We start from the raw sequence: 13,993 nt of genomic DNA, 5'->3' as shown, positions 1-13,993 counted from the left end.
TCTACTGAATAGAGTTCAGAGATTAGTTTTTGCAATGTGCATAAATCAGAGATTTAGATAAATATCTATATCTGGATACATGAAACAAATGAGAGCTGTGCTGTGTTTGCTTCCACATCTTCATACTCTTTCAGCTTTCATCTGATCCTTGATTATTACTCTTTTTTGATACTAAGTGCATGTATATGTGTGTGTATATATATAAATATATGTTCTTATATATGTATATATAAATTTTTTGATTCAGAGGAATTGTCACAGGAATATACATAACCAGTTCTCCAGAGGCCTGTCACTACATTGCTCATGACAGCAAAACCAATATCATGGTTGTGGAAAATCAGAAACAACTGGACAAGATAATGCAGGTACGAGGTGGCTGAAGGGTTGCTGAAAAGCCATAATTTTTTCATTTCTTGCTGCTGTGTTGGTCCCAAACACCATATACACTCTCTGTATCATGGAACCTTTTATGGAGGTGTTCTTACTCAGAAATCCAGTATCTGGTGCTTGAGCTCGTGGGTGCCTTGCTGCCCTGTCCTCTCCAGTGTCTGTGGCTCCAGCAGAGCTCACTGGATGGTTCACTGCAGATTTCCCTGGAAAAACTCACCTTTTGATCCCATGGTTATACTGTCACCACCTGCTTCTCTTTGGCAAAGCACAGCCCACTGGAATGAAGAGATTACACTCTGTAATTGCAGGTTTGCAAAGGCCTGCAGTTGAAATATGAAGTGTGCCAGTGTTCAGGATTCCCTCTTTCCAAGGTATCATCTTATCCTGCTTGCCATATCTTGTCACAGTAGCCATTAAGGCTGTCGAGTTACTGCACTTTGGTGGCACGATGGTTAAATAGTGTGATGGTTAAATGAGACAGACCTTGGTGAGAAAGGAGCAGGAGCCTCTTTAGGTGACCAGTCACAGTTTTGACACGACCCTTGAGCAGCCGTGACTGGGTTTCAGCAGCGGTGCCAGAGGGAAAGACCAATTTAACAGAAGGATCCCGGTTGCAGGACTTGGGGAGGAACCCAGGAGCACAGGCAGCAACCTGGGAAGGGCTTATCTGTCTCTCAGGTGTTGAGGGAGGCCCCTGGCTGGAGATGACCCATCAAACTTGCACCAAATTGCAGTTTGCTGAAGCAAGGGGGCCCTTCACGATGGAGTTTTCTGCCAAAAACATGTACCTGCCACAGAGTGGGGTTTTTTCAGATGTATTTGGTATAAGTTATGCATTAATTACTTTGTATTTGTATTAATTACTTTGTATTAATTACTTTGTATTTTGTGGCTCTGTTTTATATGTGATTTGCAGGAAGACAGGTTTTTAGAAAAATTCTAAAATTTTTAAAATTTAGAAAAAAACAGAAGATTTTTCAAAACATTTTTTTCCCCGGAAGAACCCAAGGCTGAAATGATAACACAGCATTTCAATTGCTGTCCTTCTAATAATGTGTACACAGTGGCTGCCATCAAGCCACTGCTTTTGTATTGGCACAGGTGCAGTTCCAAATGTGGTCAGTGAGGCAGGGGGCCCAGGGAGTGGAGTGAAATGAATGTTTTCTGCAGGCCATGCAAAGCACACAAAGAGCTCCTGACACCAGCAGCCGTGGCTGTCTGCCTGTGGGCCTGCAGCTTTATGTCCTTATGTATCCTTACACTGTCCATATGGCTCCATTTCCTTTTTTCCTTGAGGAAGTAGAACTTTTTTTAGCACCTGAACACCAGTTTTGGCTGAGGGACTTTGTTGCAAACCACAGCAGTTGGGGTCAGCTTCCAGCTTGATCTACACCACAGCTCCTTGATGTGCCCTGTTGTGCACTGTGAGAAAGGATGCTGAGGAGCCGTTTTGGGTGTAATTTTCGGGTTTTTTTATTCTTTTTGACTGAAACCAGATTTTCTAGAGCAGACTGTGCAGACTGTGTAGTCCCCTCCTCCTTCCCCCGCCTCTAGCTGAGCTAACTGCGGGTGAGTTCAGGGGAGAATTTTTGGGGGTGGAGGGAAAGAGGAGGGGGGTTGTGCCTGTCAAGCCATTACAGTTTTGGCAGTATTTTAGTGGGGGAAAAAAAGCCCATGCAAGATATGAATAATAAATAATAAATTTGTCTTAAAAAATCCAACAGATCTGGGATCGCTTACCACACTTGAAAGCTGTTGTGCTATATAAGGACTCCCTTCCAGAGACACATCCAGATTTATATACGGTATGTGAGTGCTGGAACAGACTTACAATTCAGGGGGGGTTATTTATTTGAGACATTTCTACTATGCTTTGTCAGCGCAGTGTCAGTTAGAATGCATTGCTGCGTTCCAGCAAACACGTTCAAAAGCTTCATCAGCTTTTTTTTTCTGTTTAATTTACCTGTAACTTCATGTTTGATACTTTACATTTAAAATTAGCAATACCTTGCTTAACTCTCTGTCTTGTGTCCCCTTGGTCTTTAACTTGACTGGTCTATTAAAACACCTATTATTCCCACCTATTCAGGTGGGAATGTGTACTCTCAAATGGTTAAAAATAAAAGTTGTCCCCTGGTGAAAACTGAATTGTGGTGAGTTACCCTGAATCCAAGAACAGAGAATGCTTGTTCTTTTACAGATGATAGTTGCATTTTGTCTACACCAAATATTTCTGGTGATAGGCAACAAGTGAAGAGAAATGACTATGGACTGCACAAAGCAGCACATTTTCTTAGTACATGTAGAATATGTATTACATGTATTTAACATGTATTACATGTTAAAAATAAAAGAAAAAAAGACAAAACCAGGATGAGAAATTTCTGAGTGGTAGAAGTTCAGCCTTTAGGAAGTATGAGGGCTTGAAGCAAAGCAGGTTTTTGGAAATGTGTTATTACAATATATTTTGAAAATATGATTGTACCTCAGTAATTCTTAAGTAATAAGAATAAAAAAAAATCCATATTTTAAGTTGACTATGGATGATCAGATTTTAGGCTAAAAAACTTCGACTGTGGAAAAATATATTAATGAAGAGTGAACAGTACAGAACTATTTTAAAATATTTGCAATTTTGATAATCTGATAAGAAAAAAAGTCTTCTGACCTTGCATATAAGTTAATAATAAACAATTACTGTTCCAATACTGTACATACTGGTATGGAGCATATTGGTACAATAAAAAAAATACTACAAAGATGATCTTACTATTTATATTTCTTAGTAAAAAGATTAAGTGCTGGCATTTACTTCTTGAACAGCTTGCTGACCCCCCAAATGCCTGAGAACTGCTGTGTTTTCCAGCAGCCCTGTTCCAGGGCCGTGCTGGGTGTGTTCTCAGCAGAGCAGGGGAGCTCTGAGTGTGTGACAGCTGCCATAGTTTATGTCATCTAGAGGGAAAATTAGAGACCAGATGACCAGAGGCAGAAATGACTGTTCGTTAGGGCTGATGCAGAGCAAACCCCCCAGCCCACAGGGGGTTTGATAAGAGGGGGATGTGGGGCAGGGTGGCAGCTCCCGTGTGATGAGGGGCTGCTGCAGCGAGGGCAGAGCCTCCTTCCAGAAGGCAAAGGCAAAGTCAGCCCTGTGTGTGTGACTGTTTGACACCTCTGGGGCGGGTCCTGCTCGGTAAACAAAGCCTGGGCAACACGTTCACGGGGATCGATGCATTCCGGGGGGAGGATACACTGAGGTCAGGAAAATGGGGAGAAACTACATCCTTGACACCGCTACACTTTGCAGGAGCTTGGGAGATTGGTGCTGCCACATTCCATGGGGAGGGATGGAATGGGACAAACCTCTGCTTGCTGCCGAGCTGTGCAGTTACAGCCTCTCTTTTCAGGCATGTGGTTTGTTGGAAGAAAGTGTAAAACTGCTGAATGATCCTTAGGACAGCCTTGCCACCTAAGAGAAGGCAGTCAAGGGGCAGCAGAGGCTGACTGTTGTAACCTTAGTAGCAATGGCAGAGGTCTGAAAGAAGCAACCAACTCTCCTCAAGCACAGGCTCTCCGTTCTTACCTCTGCTGTCCTTCAGCTCATCCCCATCTCTGCTTTGTGGTCCTAGGTAGAGCTCCAAGAAATCATGGGAAAAGGGGGGTGCTGCACCTTCCATTTAAATAGCACAGTTCTGTAGCACAGCAGCAACCACGTGATTGCAATGGCAAACTGACAGTTTGGTTATTGATTTTCTTTTAAATTTCAATTAACATTGAAATCAGTGGTGCACTTAGCAGCAAAGCAGGGGTGTGCAAAGGAAGGAGCAACCAATATAATACAGAGGATCAGGCTCAGGATTCTTCTGGGCAGATTTGTCTGGCACAAAAGCCCAGTGTCATAAAAGGTTTATCTCACTCTAGAAAGAGCCAAATTTGAATGGAAGTTGTGACCAGCATCATATGCTCTGTTTCCTATAAAATAGCAGATAATTTGGGCTAACATTCACACATCTAAATAATGATGCTTTTGCAAGGAAGCTTTCATCCAGTTGCTTTACAGATATATTTATATAGAGTACAATGAATTATATATGAGAGGGCACAAGTGTGCACTTACCTAAAAATGTTGTATCCAGCTTCCTTTAAATAAGACTCAAAATCATTCTTACAGTGTGAGACAGTAGCAAAATTTTAGCCTCCATGACTGATCCCTATATCCACACTGGAGGAGGAATAGTATTACTGTTCCCTTCTTAGGCATTGAAAAGGCTCATGACAGCACAGTCTGTTTGCAATTCACACATTAAGGTCTAAGCTAGACTTACCATATTTGTTACATAGGCTAGATCAGGGGAAACTTGCCTTGGATACAGGTTCAAACAAGGCACTGAACTGTTCTGCCATTTTTGGGAGGGGAAAGATGCAGCACTGTATCAATTCATAGCAAGCCACTTGATATCCTGTATTTTCTGTTACATGTTCTAGATGGAGGAGTTCCTGGAGCTGGGACATGACATATCTGATGCTACTCTGGATGATATTATTAACTCTCAAAAGCCTAATCAATGCTGTGTGCTGATATACACCTCTGGGACAACTGGGAAGCCCAAAGGAGCCATGCTGAGCCATGACAATGTATGTGCTTCAGGCTCTTTCTTTAGCAGAGAAATAGCAAAGCATGAAGATATTTATTCCTGTGGTTTGAAATGACTGTACATAGCAGAGCCCTGAAACCCTTTTGTTTTTGCAACACGGGTACCGTACTGCAGAGCAATGTTTGAAGTGCAGTCAGCTGTTTCTGGTAAAGTATAAACAAGGTAGAGAGTGAAACTCCATTCAAACCAGCACTTCACAAGGTTGAACGGTTCTTTATGAATGTGAAATTTTTATTCACTGGATTTCTTGTGAGATCTAATGCATATATTCATAAATAAAATTCACAGGTTGACACGAAGTCTCTCAGGGGATGTAAAACAAATCATAGACATCAGCCAGCTGCTATCAAAACAGCCTGATGGGCTGCTTTTGCAGATTTTATTAAAATTGGGGGTGGATGTGTGTTGTTTGTACTTCAGCATTTTGTGTTCTTAGGCTTGTATGCAGGTTTCTACACCTGTCACTGGGGGATAACACAGCTCTGGTGCACAGTGCTGGTACTACAACAGCCCTACCTGCATTCTTGCAAACAGAAAATTTCCAGTTGTAGAGAAAAGCAAGTTGTTTGCAAAATGGAGTTTTCGCAGAGGTCAGCTAGCAGAGATTTGAAGTGTAGTTGTTTTGGGAGTTTATATATTTAATTTTTCATAAGGTGGCTGAGTGGGAGTGGAAGGTGGTAGGAAGCCTTTCTGAATACACAGAGAATCTGTGAAAGGGCTGGTCTAAGTTGTGGCCTCTCCCCTTAAAATGAAGCAGAAATTCTTGCAGACATGCACACTGTGAGCAGCAATTCACCCAAATGTAGGGAATTAGTACAGTAGTATCTGGAAGCAGAACGTTGTGGACTTGATAGACACAAAAGACTGATGTGACGTTGCGAATCTATGCTCTTCTATCTCAAAGGAGCCTGGTGTCATTGCCACGCCAGCTGCCAAACTATTCTTGGCTGCTGATCACAAACAGGCTATTTTTATGTTGACAAACACTGGAAGGCATGCTGTGCCTGTAGCTGTGCTGCTGCCTTCTTTAGTCAAAGCTGTTTGCCACTGTCCCTGTGCAGAACCGGTGCTGAGTCAGTGCTCCATGCACCCACTGACCTGCTGTGAGCTTTGGAGGGCAAGCAATGAATGGACACATCTTAAAGACATCCCATTCTTCCTGCTGTGTGAGTCTCCCACAGCCACTTGTCCAGTGCTGCCTCTAAACTTGGAGTGGCTTGGCCTGGTCTTAACCCCCTCTCCTGAGAATCCCTATTTCCTTAGGCCAGGTGTACACTTGTACCTTCTAATTTATCACAGAGGAGGTGGCAGGGATGTACTCTGATAACAGGTGTCACCTGTGATTTGTGTCTCTGCTCTGCCACCTTGAATAATCTCATTCCTCTATCCTGCACTACCCAGTTTAGATTACAGACTCCTCAGAGAAAGAGCTGTTTCTTTTTGTTGGTTGGGGTTTTCTGGTTTGTTTGGGTTTTTTTTGAGTGGTGGTGTTTGTTTTGGGTTTTATTTGGTTGTTTTTTTGTGCACATACATCTTTTCCCTCGTCTCTCATAGCATCACATGTGTTTGTGGGTCTTCCATATGCTGTGTTCTGATAATGAAATTTGCATATTTAGCATCCTTGAGCTGCATCTTCTGGGATAAAGTGGGAATTGGGAAGAAGTGGGGGGGAAGTATCATCCAGCTTCACTAAGAGGTCAAGGAGCACATCCTCAAAAATATTAATGTGTGTGCTGCCTCTCATAAGAAGGGGGGAGTGTATGTGTGTGTCACTTGTGAACCCCTGTGCTGAATATCCCAGAGCTTCCAGAGGAGCAGAGTACAGCTGCTGTCACCCTCCTTAGTGCTTGGCCAGGAGGATCCATACAGGACAAAGAGCTTTTGCTAATACTGAATTGTCCTTTGAGCTCACTGATCACTGAGTATTTATTGTTCTTTTTCAGGTAAACACGTAGATACAGCACTGGTGCAAAGTGCCAGTTTAAAAGAAAGTCTGCACAGCAGGAGAGTTGCAAAGGAAGGGGCAGATCCCTTTATCCTTGTCCATCCAGCCCATGCTGCCTGCTCAGTGTGTCACTGGGGCATGGAGGGTTGGTAGTGCTCATAGCCCAGGCAGGCAGCAGAAGCTCTCTGTGCTTTTGTTATCTGCACTTCTCTACTGCTGTGAAGGTCACCTGGCTTTGGCCTGAGTGTCCCCAGGGAGCTGACAGTCACTACTGCAATGTCCTCAGCAGTTGCTGTGAGCACAGGTTCTTCACAGTTACATTAGTGTGGCGTGAGGGTCCTTAGTTCGTGTTAAAAGGAAAAAAGAAATAAAACTTCCAATCCAAACCCCTCGCCATACCTAATGTGTCTTATTATTTATTCAAACAGATAACCTGGACATCAGCACACTGCAGCAGAGCAGCAGGTATGCAACCTGCAGAGGTCCAGCAGGAGTCTATAGTCAGTTATCTCCCTCTCAGCCACGTCGCTGCACAGATGTATGACCTGTGGACTGGTATCAAATGGGGAGAGCAGGTCTACTTTGCTGAGCCAGATGCTCTGAAGGTATCCTGTCTTCCATTGTATCTAATTAAGATTGCACTTCTTTCTGTTAGAAAGCATCCTAGGGAGAGAATATGATCTTTGAGAAGTGGTAAAGGATGAAGATTGAGCGTCCGTTATTGTAAGAATTATGAAGTCCATTAGATTTGTGATCCAGTGCTCTAGATTCCAATTGAAATATATAATCCAGGTCCATAAGGTTCTTTTAAGGCCAAAGAGTAGGAGCAAAAGAAAGCAAAAGAAGTCTGAGCAATTTTTGGAGGAAAGGGAGGCAGGAGGAACTAACCCACCTGTGTGTTTTCCTTCTGGTGTAGGAACCTCCCCAGTGTGTCAGACCTGACACGTGTCAGTGCATATGTCTGACTGAAGAAGGTTCAGCAGTCCTTCTTTATATCCTACGTATTTAGTCATGTTCTACAACCCCTAAAGATGCAGGTTTTGCATCACCAAACCTCTTTAGGTCTGCTGTGTGCCTTTTGCAAAGTTTTGAAGCTATTTAATGATTATAACAGGGCAGCTTGATCAACACACTAAAAGAAGTGCAGCCAACAGCTCACATGGGAGTCCCCCGAGTATGGGAGAAAATCATGGAGAAATTAAAGGATGCTTCTGCTCAGTCAGGATTTGTGAAGAAGAAAATGCTGTCATGGGCTATGTCCCTTAGCTTAGAGAGGAACCTGAATGGCTCAAGCAGGTATGTATTACAGAGAGTGAGACTTCCAGCAACTTGAAAGTAGCAATCTGCTTGTAATGAACTATCAAGCCTCAGTGAGACTCTAAATATAAATGGGTAAAATCTGGCCTGGCAACAAAGCAAATATAATGCAAGAGGGAGGGGGTGTTTATCAATTACTATAGCTGATCTTAAACACAGGGGAGTGTCAGAAGTGTCTCTCCCTCCTGCCTGAGCACACACACTCACTGACACAGCCCCTGGCTCTGCTGGGACTGAACAGGTTGGTTTTCAGCTGGGACAGTTCCCTGCTGCAGTCCCTGCTCCCCCTGGCCGTGCAAGTGCTACTCACTGGTGAGAGGAAAGGCCATGGAACTGGAGGGTGTGTATGAGAGGGGGCAAATTTTGGGGACAGCCCAGACAGGCTGGCTCATGACTGTTTGGGATATGAGAGCTAAGAACATCTCATCTCCCTGCAAAAACCCAGGGACAACCCCCATGAGTTCTCTGAGCTCCAAGTACATTATCTCTGTTCTGAAGACCGTTGGTGTTTTTGTCCATAAGATTGCACAGATAAATAATGTTGTATAAATTCAAATACTAACTTAGTTCAGAATTCTTTCCTGTTCCAAAGTTCTTTAAAGCATGACAGTGCAATGAAGTGTGAAATTGCCTACGGAAAATGGTATTCCAAAAGATCATTCCATGAGAGTGCTTTGCTTGTCTGATCATTCAGCTTCTCAGAGAGGTCCTGCAAATTTCAGATTTTAGTGGTGTAGGTTCTCAGAGACACACTGAAGTGATGAAGAATCATGAACACAAGAGCTGTGTTGTGTACAATATGTTTTTACAGATTCTTTATGTATTTGCTGTATTCAGATACCTCAGGAGTTGGGGATGTGAAAGTTGGAGCAATGAAAGACACTGGATGAATGAAAAAGGATGAATATGTCACCTATTCTTACTGATGTAACTTCTGTCAGCACCCAAAACCAAATGATAGATATACCTCTAAACAAAATTTGTGCCTGATTTTGTTCTGAAAACTTCCTAGGTTGCTCTGACTTGTGTGTTTTGTACTCAAAACAGTGACCTAAAGCAGCTCTGGACAAGGCTGGCAGACTACCTCGTGCTTGCAAAAATCCGCAGTGCTCTGGGGTTTTCCTGCTGTCAGAAGCACTTCTGTGGGGCTGCTCCTCTCACCACAGAAACACTGTATTTTTTCCTGGGTCTGAACATCACCCTGTATGAGGCCTATGGGATGAGTGAGACCACAGGCCCACATTGCCTGTCTGGGCCTTATATTTACAGGCAGCACAGGTAATTCTACCTTTTTAATTATTATCTTTTTAATATGGCCTGTTTCATTATATCTATGAAAAGACTGTTTACTAAGGCCAGCTTATGGCTTATTTTATTTTTTCTGAGTGCACTGTCACTCTGTTGTGCCTTTGGGAGTCAGAATAACTTGCAGGTCAGAAGCTGAGCACATTGCCACGCCAGGAGCACTGACAGTGAGCTACAGCATTACATGCAGAACAGTTCCTAAATCTGACTTATATCGTAGCCCTGGCCTGAGGCAGGATAACTTTCAAATGCAAGACCTCAAATACAAAAGTGGTTTTATGCCTGAAGATACAGAGGGGGAAAAAACCAGGAAGCACAGGCAAGGCAGACTGTCAAAAAGTGCTTAGATACTCCAGCATCTCTGCCCTAGGGAATTAATATTCCATAACTGTCAAACAGTTTCAGCACGGTGTTGTTTGCAGTGTTTTGGTAGTTTCAGGGCTTTGGGATGTAAGCCACCTTATCAGTGTTGTGTTTGATATCTCTGTGCTCCCTGGGGGGGGTTTCTGCTCTTCTCTGATAGCTGTGGTAAACCAGCCCCTGGATGCAGAGTGAAACTGGTGGACAAGGACACAGAAGGCAACGGGGAAATCTGCTTCTGGGGAAGGACTGTTTTCATGGGTTATTTAAACATGGAAGACAGAACAAAAGAAGCCTTCGATGAGGAGGGTTGGCTGCATTCTGGAGATTTAGGAAAGCTAGACAAGGATGGCTTTCTGTATGTCACTGGAAGAATTAAAGGTAATGGGCAAAGTCTTGCTCGCTGTTGTGGTAACTGCTCAGCACTGTTCAGTCTAATGGCAGGTGTGGTCACTAAAGAAGTGTTTTCCTCTCCTGCCAGCAGCATTGCCCTCACAGGAAGGTAAAATAAACTTTCCCATGCGTGTGCTGTGTGTTCAGGGGAGGTTTCCCTCCAATCTGTAATAGGTGGAGATGATTCAGTTCATACAGTGAGGCTTTTTATCTCCCAGACCTTTACTCAGAATTAATTACAATTAGTAATATAAACTACTAACATGGGTCTAATGTGCCTTCTTTGATTTGAATGATTCATGAAGCTGTCCAGGCTCCCTTTGAATCTTGCTAAATTGTCCTAATTGCACATTAGAACATTTAGACAGTAAGCAGAGGACACCTGTGTTCTCTGGAAGCTGTTGCTGTAGGTCAGAGGTAGGTTCCTTGCCTCAGGTGATGTATTTGCAGATAGTTGAAGCTCGAGAGCAGAAGGGAAAGTTAAAGCTAAAGCAATGAACTGAGGTGTTACTGCAGTACATTGACAGAAGTGTCAATGAGAGTCACACTGGTCACTTGATTACTTGGGAGCTTTTTTCCCAAAACACATTCAAGGAGTGGGATTGATCACAGGCAAGATGAGACTGAAAAAGATTTAAGAATAGAGTATCATCTCAGAATGTAGACTGAATCACAAGGGAGATAAGGTGGATGAGTGAATCTGTCACAGGTGGCATCATGTCCTGCTAGGAATCAGGACTTAGGTTGCTACTATTAATAGCCTGCACCAAATGCAGATATCTTGGGTTTAACTTGCTTTCTTGTCTGATTCATTTTCCTTTAGTGTAGCAGTTGACAACCAATCCATCTGAACATTTGTGTTTCTCTTACATCTGCCTTGATTGCTGGACTAAAAGCAATTACTCTAAATTACAGGATGAGCAAACCATCTGGGATAAAATAACCATATGCCCAGTTTCATTAAAGTTTTAAATTCAAGTCCAAATAAGGTAATATCTAATAGAAAAGCTTTTTTTTTTTATAGTGACTACAAGGGGAACTTCTTCCTTCGCTTATCCATGTCTTATGAGTTTTAGGGCTCATGAGCTCAAAGATGCAGCTGAGAAATCCACACAGGGGGTATTTTAGAGGTGTGAAAAAAATTGTTGCAGTTATTATAGTTGTCTGGATCAGCTGGGAAAAAGCTGACAACTCAGACAGTGAGAAACTAAGGGCCAGAAATTGGTAGAGGGTCTAAGACAAAGACAGGGCTAGGGCAAAAGGAGGGTGGAATGAGAGGAAAAGTTAGACCTGGAAAAGTTTGTCTGCACTGCTTGTTGAAGCATGTTTTGAAATGCTGCAAAGACTGTTATTTGAGGACAGGGAGAAGTCATCAATGCAATGAAAGCAAAGAGATGGGATTTACTTAGAGAATAGTCAAATTTGTTATAATTTCACTGACTATACATATCATACTTCAGAACAAAGGTATTCAAATAAAAGTACACATTCCTTCATCAACAGAATAAGGTATCACTACCATTGTTTACAAACCTTAAGAATATTAAGATTCCAGTCTGTCATTGCATTCTCCTCATGTCAAAAGTAGGGCAGGAATTGCTCCTTCCTCTGCAAATTTCCTCTCCTGGCTTCTCCCCCACACTCCTCTCTCCTTTTGCTTTTGTGGAGCCTTCCTGCAGTAGTAACTTATTTTTGTCTGACCCCTCTTGGTGGATTTAAGAATTGGTTTTAATCCTGACGTTAACAATGAATTTGCTTTTTGGTGAGATAGCAACGATAAAACAGAAGGTGAATCCTCTGCTAATTTGGAAGAGATGATGTCTCACAGAAAAATTCCAGGTTATGTAACAGTGCCTTGGGAATAACCTGTTACTGGATTATGTGAAACATTATCTGGACCAAATATGTTATACTGAGGGAGATCTGAGAATTTGAGCACGTTTGAAAAATAGTAGCATTTTTGTTTTGAAGATAATTAGTAGGATTTGTTGTCTTTGGAAAACATCTTGGGGGAAAAAAAATCTCTCTTATTCTTCACGTCAGAATAAGGAGAGCAGGTCAGTCCAGACATTAGCCTGGAATTTATTTGAGTTCAACTAATAGCCTTTCTTTTTTTGCCTAGATTTGATTATTACAGCTGGAGGTGAAAATGTGCCTCCAATTCCAATTGAAGATGCTGTTAAAAAAGAGCTCCCAATTGTTAGTAATGCTATGGTGATTGGGGATAAAAAGAAGTTTTTGTCAATGTTCCTGACCCTAAAGGTAAACCAGTTTTAATATTGCTTTTGGTGACATTACACACCTGCACCTAAAAGAAGAATAATTTTGAACTATTTGTAAAAAAGACCTAAAATTACATAGGAGATGATGGCAGGGGGGAAAATGTACAGCAACTACAAACTAAATCCTGCTGGGTCTGAACCTCTGCTTACATGACCTGCTAAACATCTACATATTCACTGCTGTTTCTCCTATGTATATAATAAGAGCTATTTTTTATTTAAATGCAGACTTTTCAATTAAGAAATGCTGCAAGATTGAGAAGTCTCTGTACAATAACAGGTTTTATTCTGACAGACAAGCAAAGCCAACAAATGTTTCTGATACAGGCAAACCCAGAAACTTCCCAACAGAAGCATTTCTCTACAACTTGTTATTTTTATGACACAAGAAGGGTGACTGTAGAACAAAATAATTAATGGCCTTTCTATGGTATACAATCCTCTTCAATTGAGAAATCACTGTTTTCCTAAAATATTTGCACTTGGTGTTCTGTGTTCATACTTGAGTGACTGACACTGAGGTTTTTTCAAGTTGTTTACCTCTGTGACTGATACTCCCTATCTCCAGGCACAATAGAAATGCTAATTTAAGAAGTCTAACTTAAAAGAATGCTTCTATCTCAAGCTGTTTACACCATAGTAATTCCATTTAGTGATGAGCTAAATGTTTCCCTGTATCGATGGAGTCATTTGGAAAATATGGTAGAAATTCCAGGTCTGTAGATGGACTCTGTTGCCTGATTCATTCACACATTTCAAGTCTGTTCATGTACGTTTAAGCCAAAAACATTTGCATTTGGTAGCCAAGAGGAAAGAAAAGCACCACCATCTGTAGGTGTTCCTGCCTTTTAATGCTTACAGAGTGTTTGTGTGTTTGTGCTGAGCCTTCTCAGTCAGGGAGGACTCAGTTAGGGAACCTTTAATGCCTTTAAGAGGGAGCATTTGGTGATTCACTTCATTTGATATTTTAGAGTGAGCTGGACCCAGACACATCTGATCCCACTGACATTCTCACTGAGCAAGCCAGAGACTTCTGCCAGAAGAGTGGCAGTAAAGCCACCAAGGTGTCTGAGATTGTAGCCACCAGAGACCGGGCGATCTACGGGGCCATCCAGGAGGGAATCAACAGAGTCAACAGGAACGCCACCAACAGGGTCCACTGTATTCAAAAATGGATAGTCCTGCCAAGGGATTTCTCCATTTCTGGGGGAGAACTAGGTAAGATTGACTGCTTTATACTGAGGTACAGTTTTGCATGCCAGGTTCTGGGTACAGCCACTAGAGGGAAGGGACAGAACGCTCTGCAGTCTGTGGTAAAGAATATAAAAATGGGAGTTTTAGCTGTG

The 13,993-nt window shown here is 42.3% G+C and overlaps 1 protein-coding gene across 4 annotated transcripts in view; it reads left to right on the top strand.

Moving 5' to 3' along the window:
- The window catches only part of ACSBG1 (acyl-CoA synthetase bubblegum family member 1), a 42,740-nt gene that overhangs the window by 25,913 nt on the left and 2,834 nt on the right, over window positions 1-13,993 (top strand). For 3 of the 4 annotated variants that reach the window (XM_039384074.1, XM_039384073.1, XM_027712214.2), the window contains exons 5-13: window positions 248-368; window positions 2,118-2,198; window positions 4,876-5,025; window positions 7,419-7,595; window positions 8,105-8,286; window positions 9,352-9,585; window positions 10,136-10,353; window positions 12,488-12,627; window positions 13,619-13,865. In XM_039384074.1, coding sequence (XP_039240008.1) covers window positions 248-368; window positions 2,118-2,198; window positions 4,876-5,025; window positions 7,419-7,595; window positions 8,105-8,286; window positions 9,352-9,585; window positions 10,136-10,353; window positions 12,488-12,627; window positions 13,619-13,865 — 1,550 coding nt within the window. The remainder of the gene's footprint in view (window positions 1-247; window positions 369-2,117; window positions 2,199-4,875; window positions 5,026-7,418; window positions 7,596-8,104; window positions 8,287-9,351; window positions 9,586-10,135; window positions 10,354-12,487; window positions 12,628-13,618; window positions 13,866-13,993) is intronic. The other variant, XM_039384072.1, reaches the window with a different exon arrangement.

Source organism: Pipra filicauda, unplaced genomic scaffold (genome assembly GCF_003945595.2).
Source record: "Pipra filicauda isolate LSUMZ 115617 unplaced genomic scaffold, ASM394559v2 scaffold338_size783178_pilon, whole genome shotgun sequence".
In the NCBI taxonomy this organism is placed as follows: Eukaryota; Metazoa; Chordata; class Aves; order Passeriformes; family Pipridae; genus Pipra; species Pipra filicauda.
This window is presented reverse-complemented; position numbering and strand designations above follow the sequence as displayed.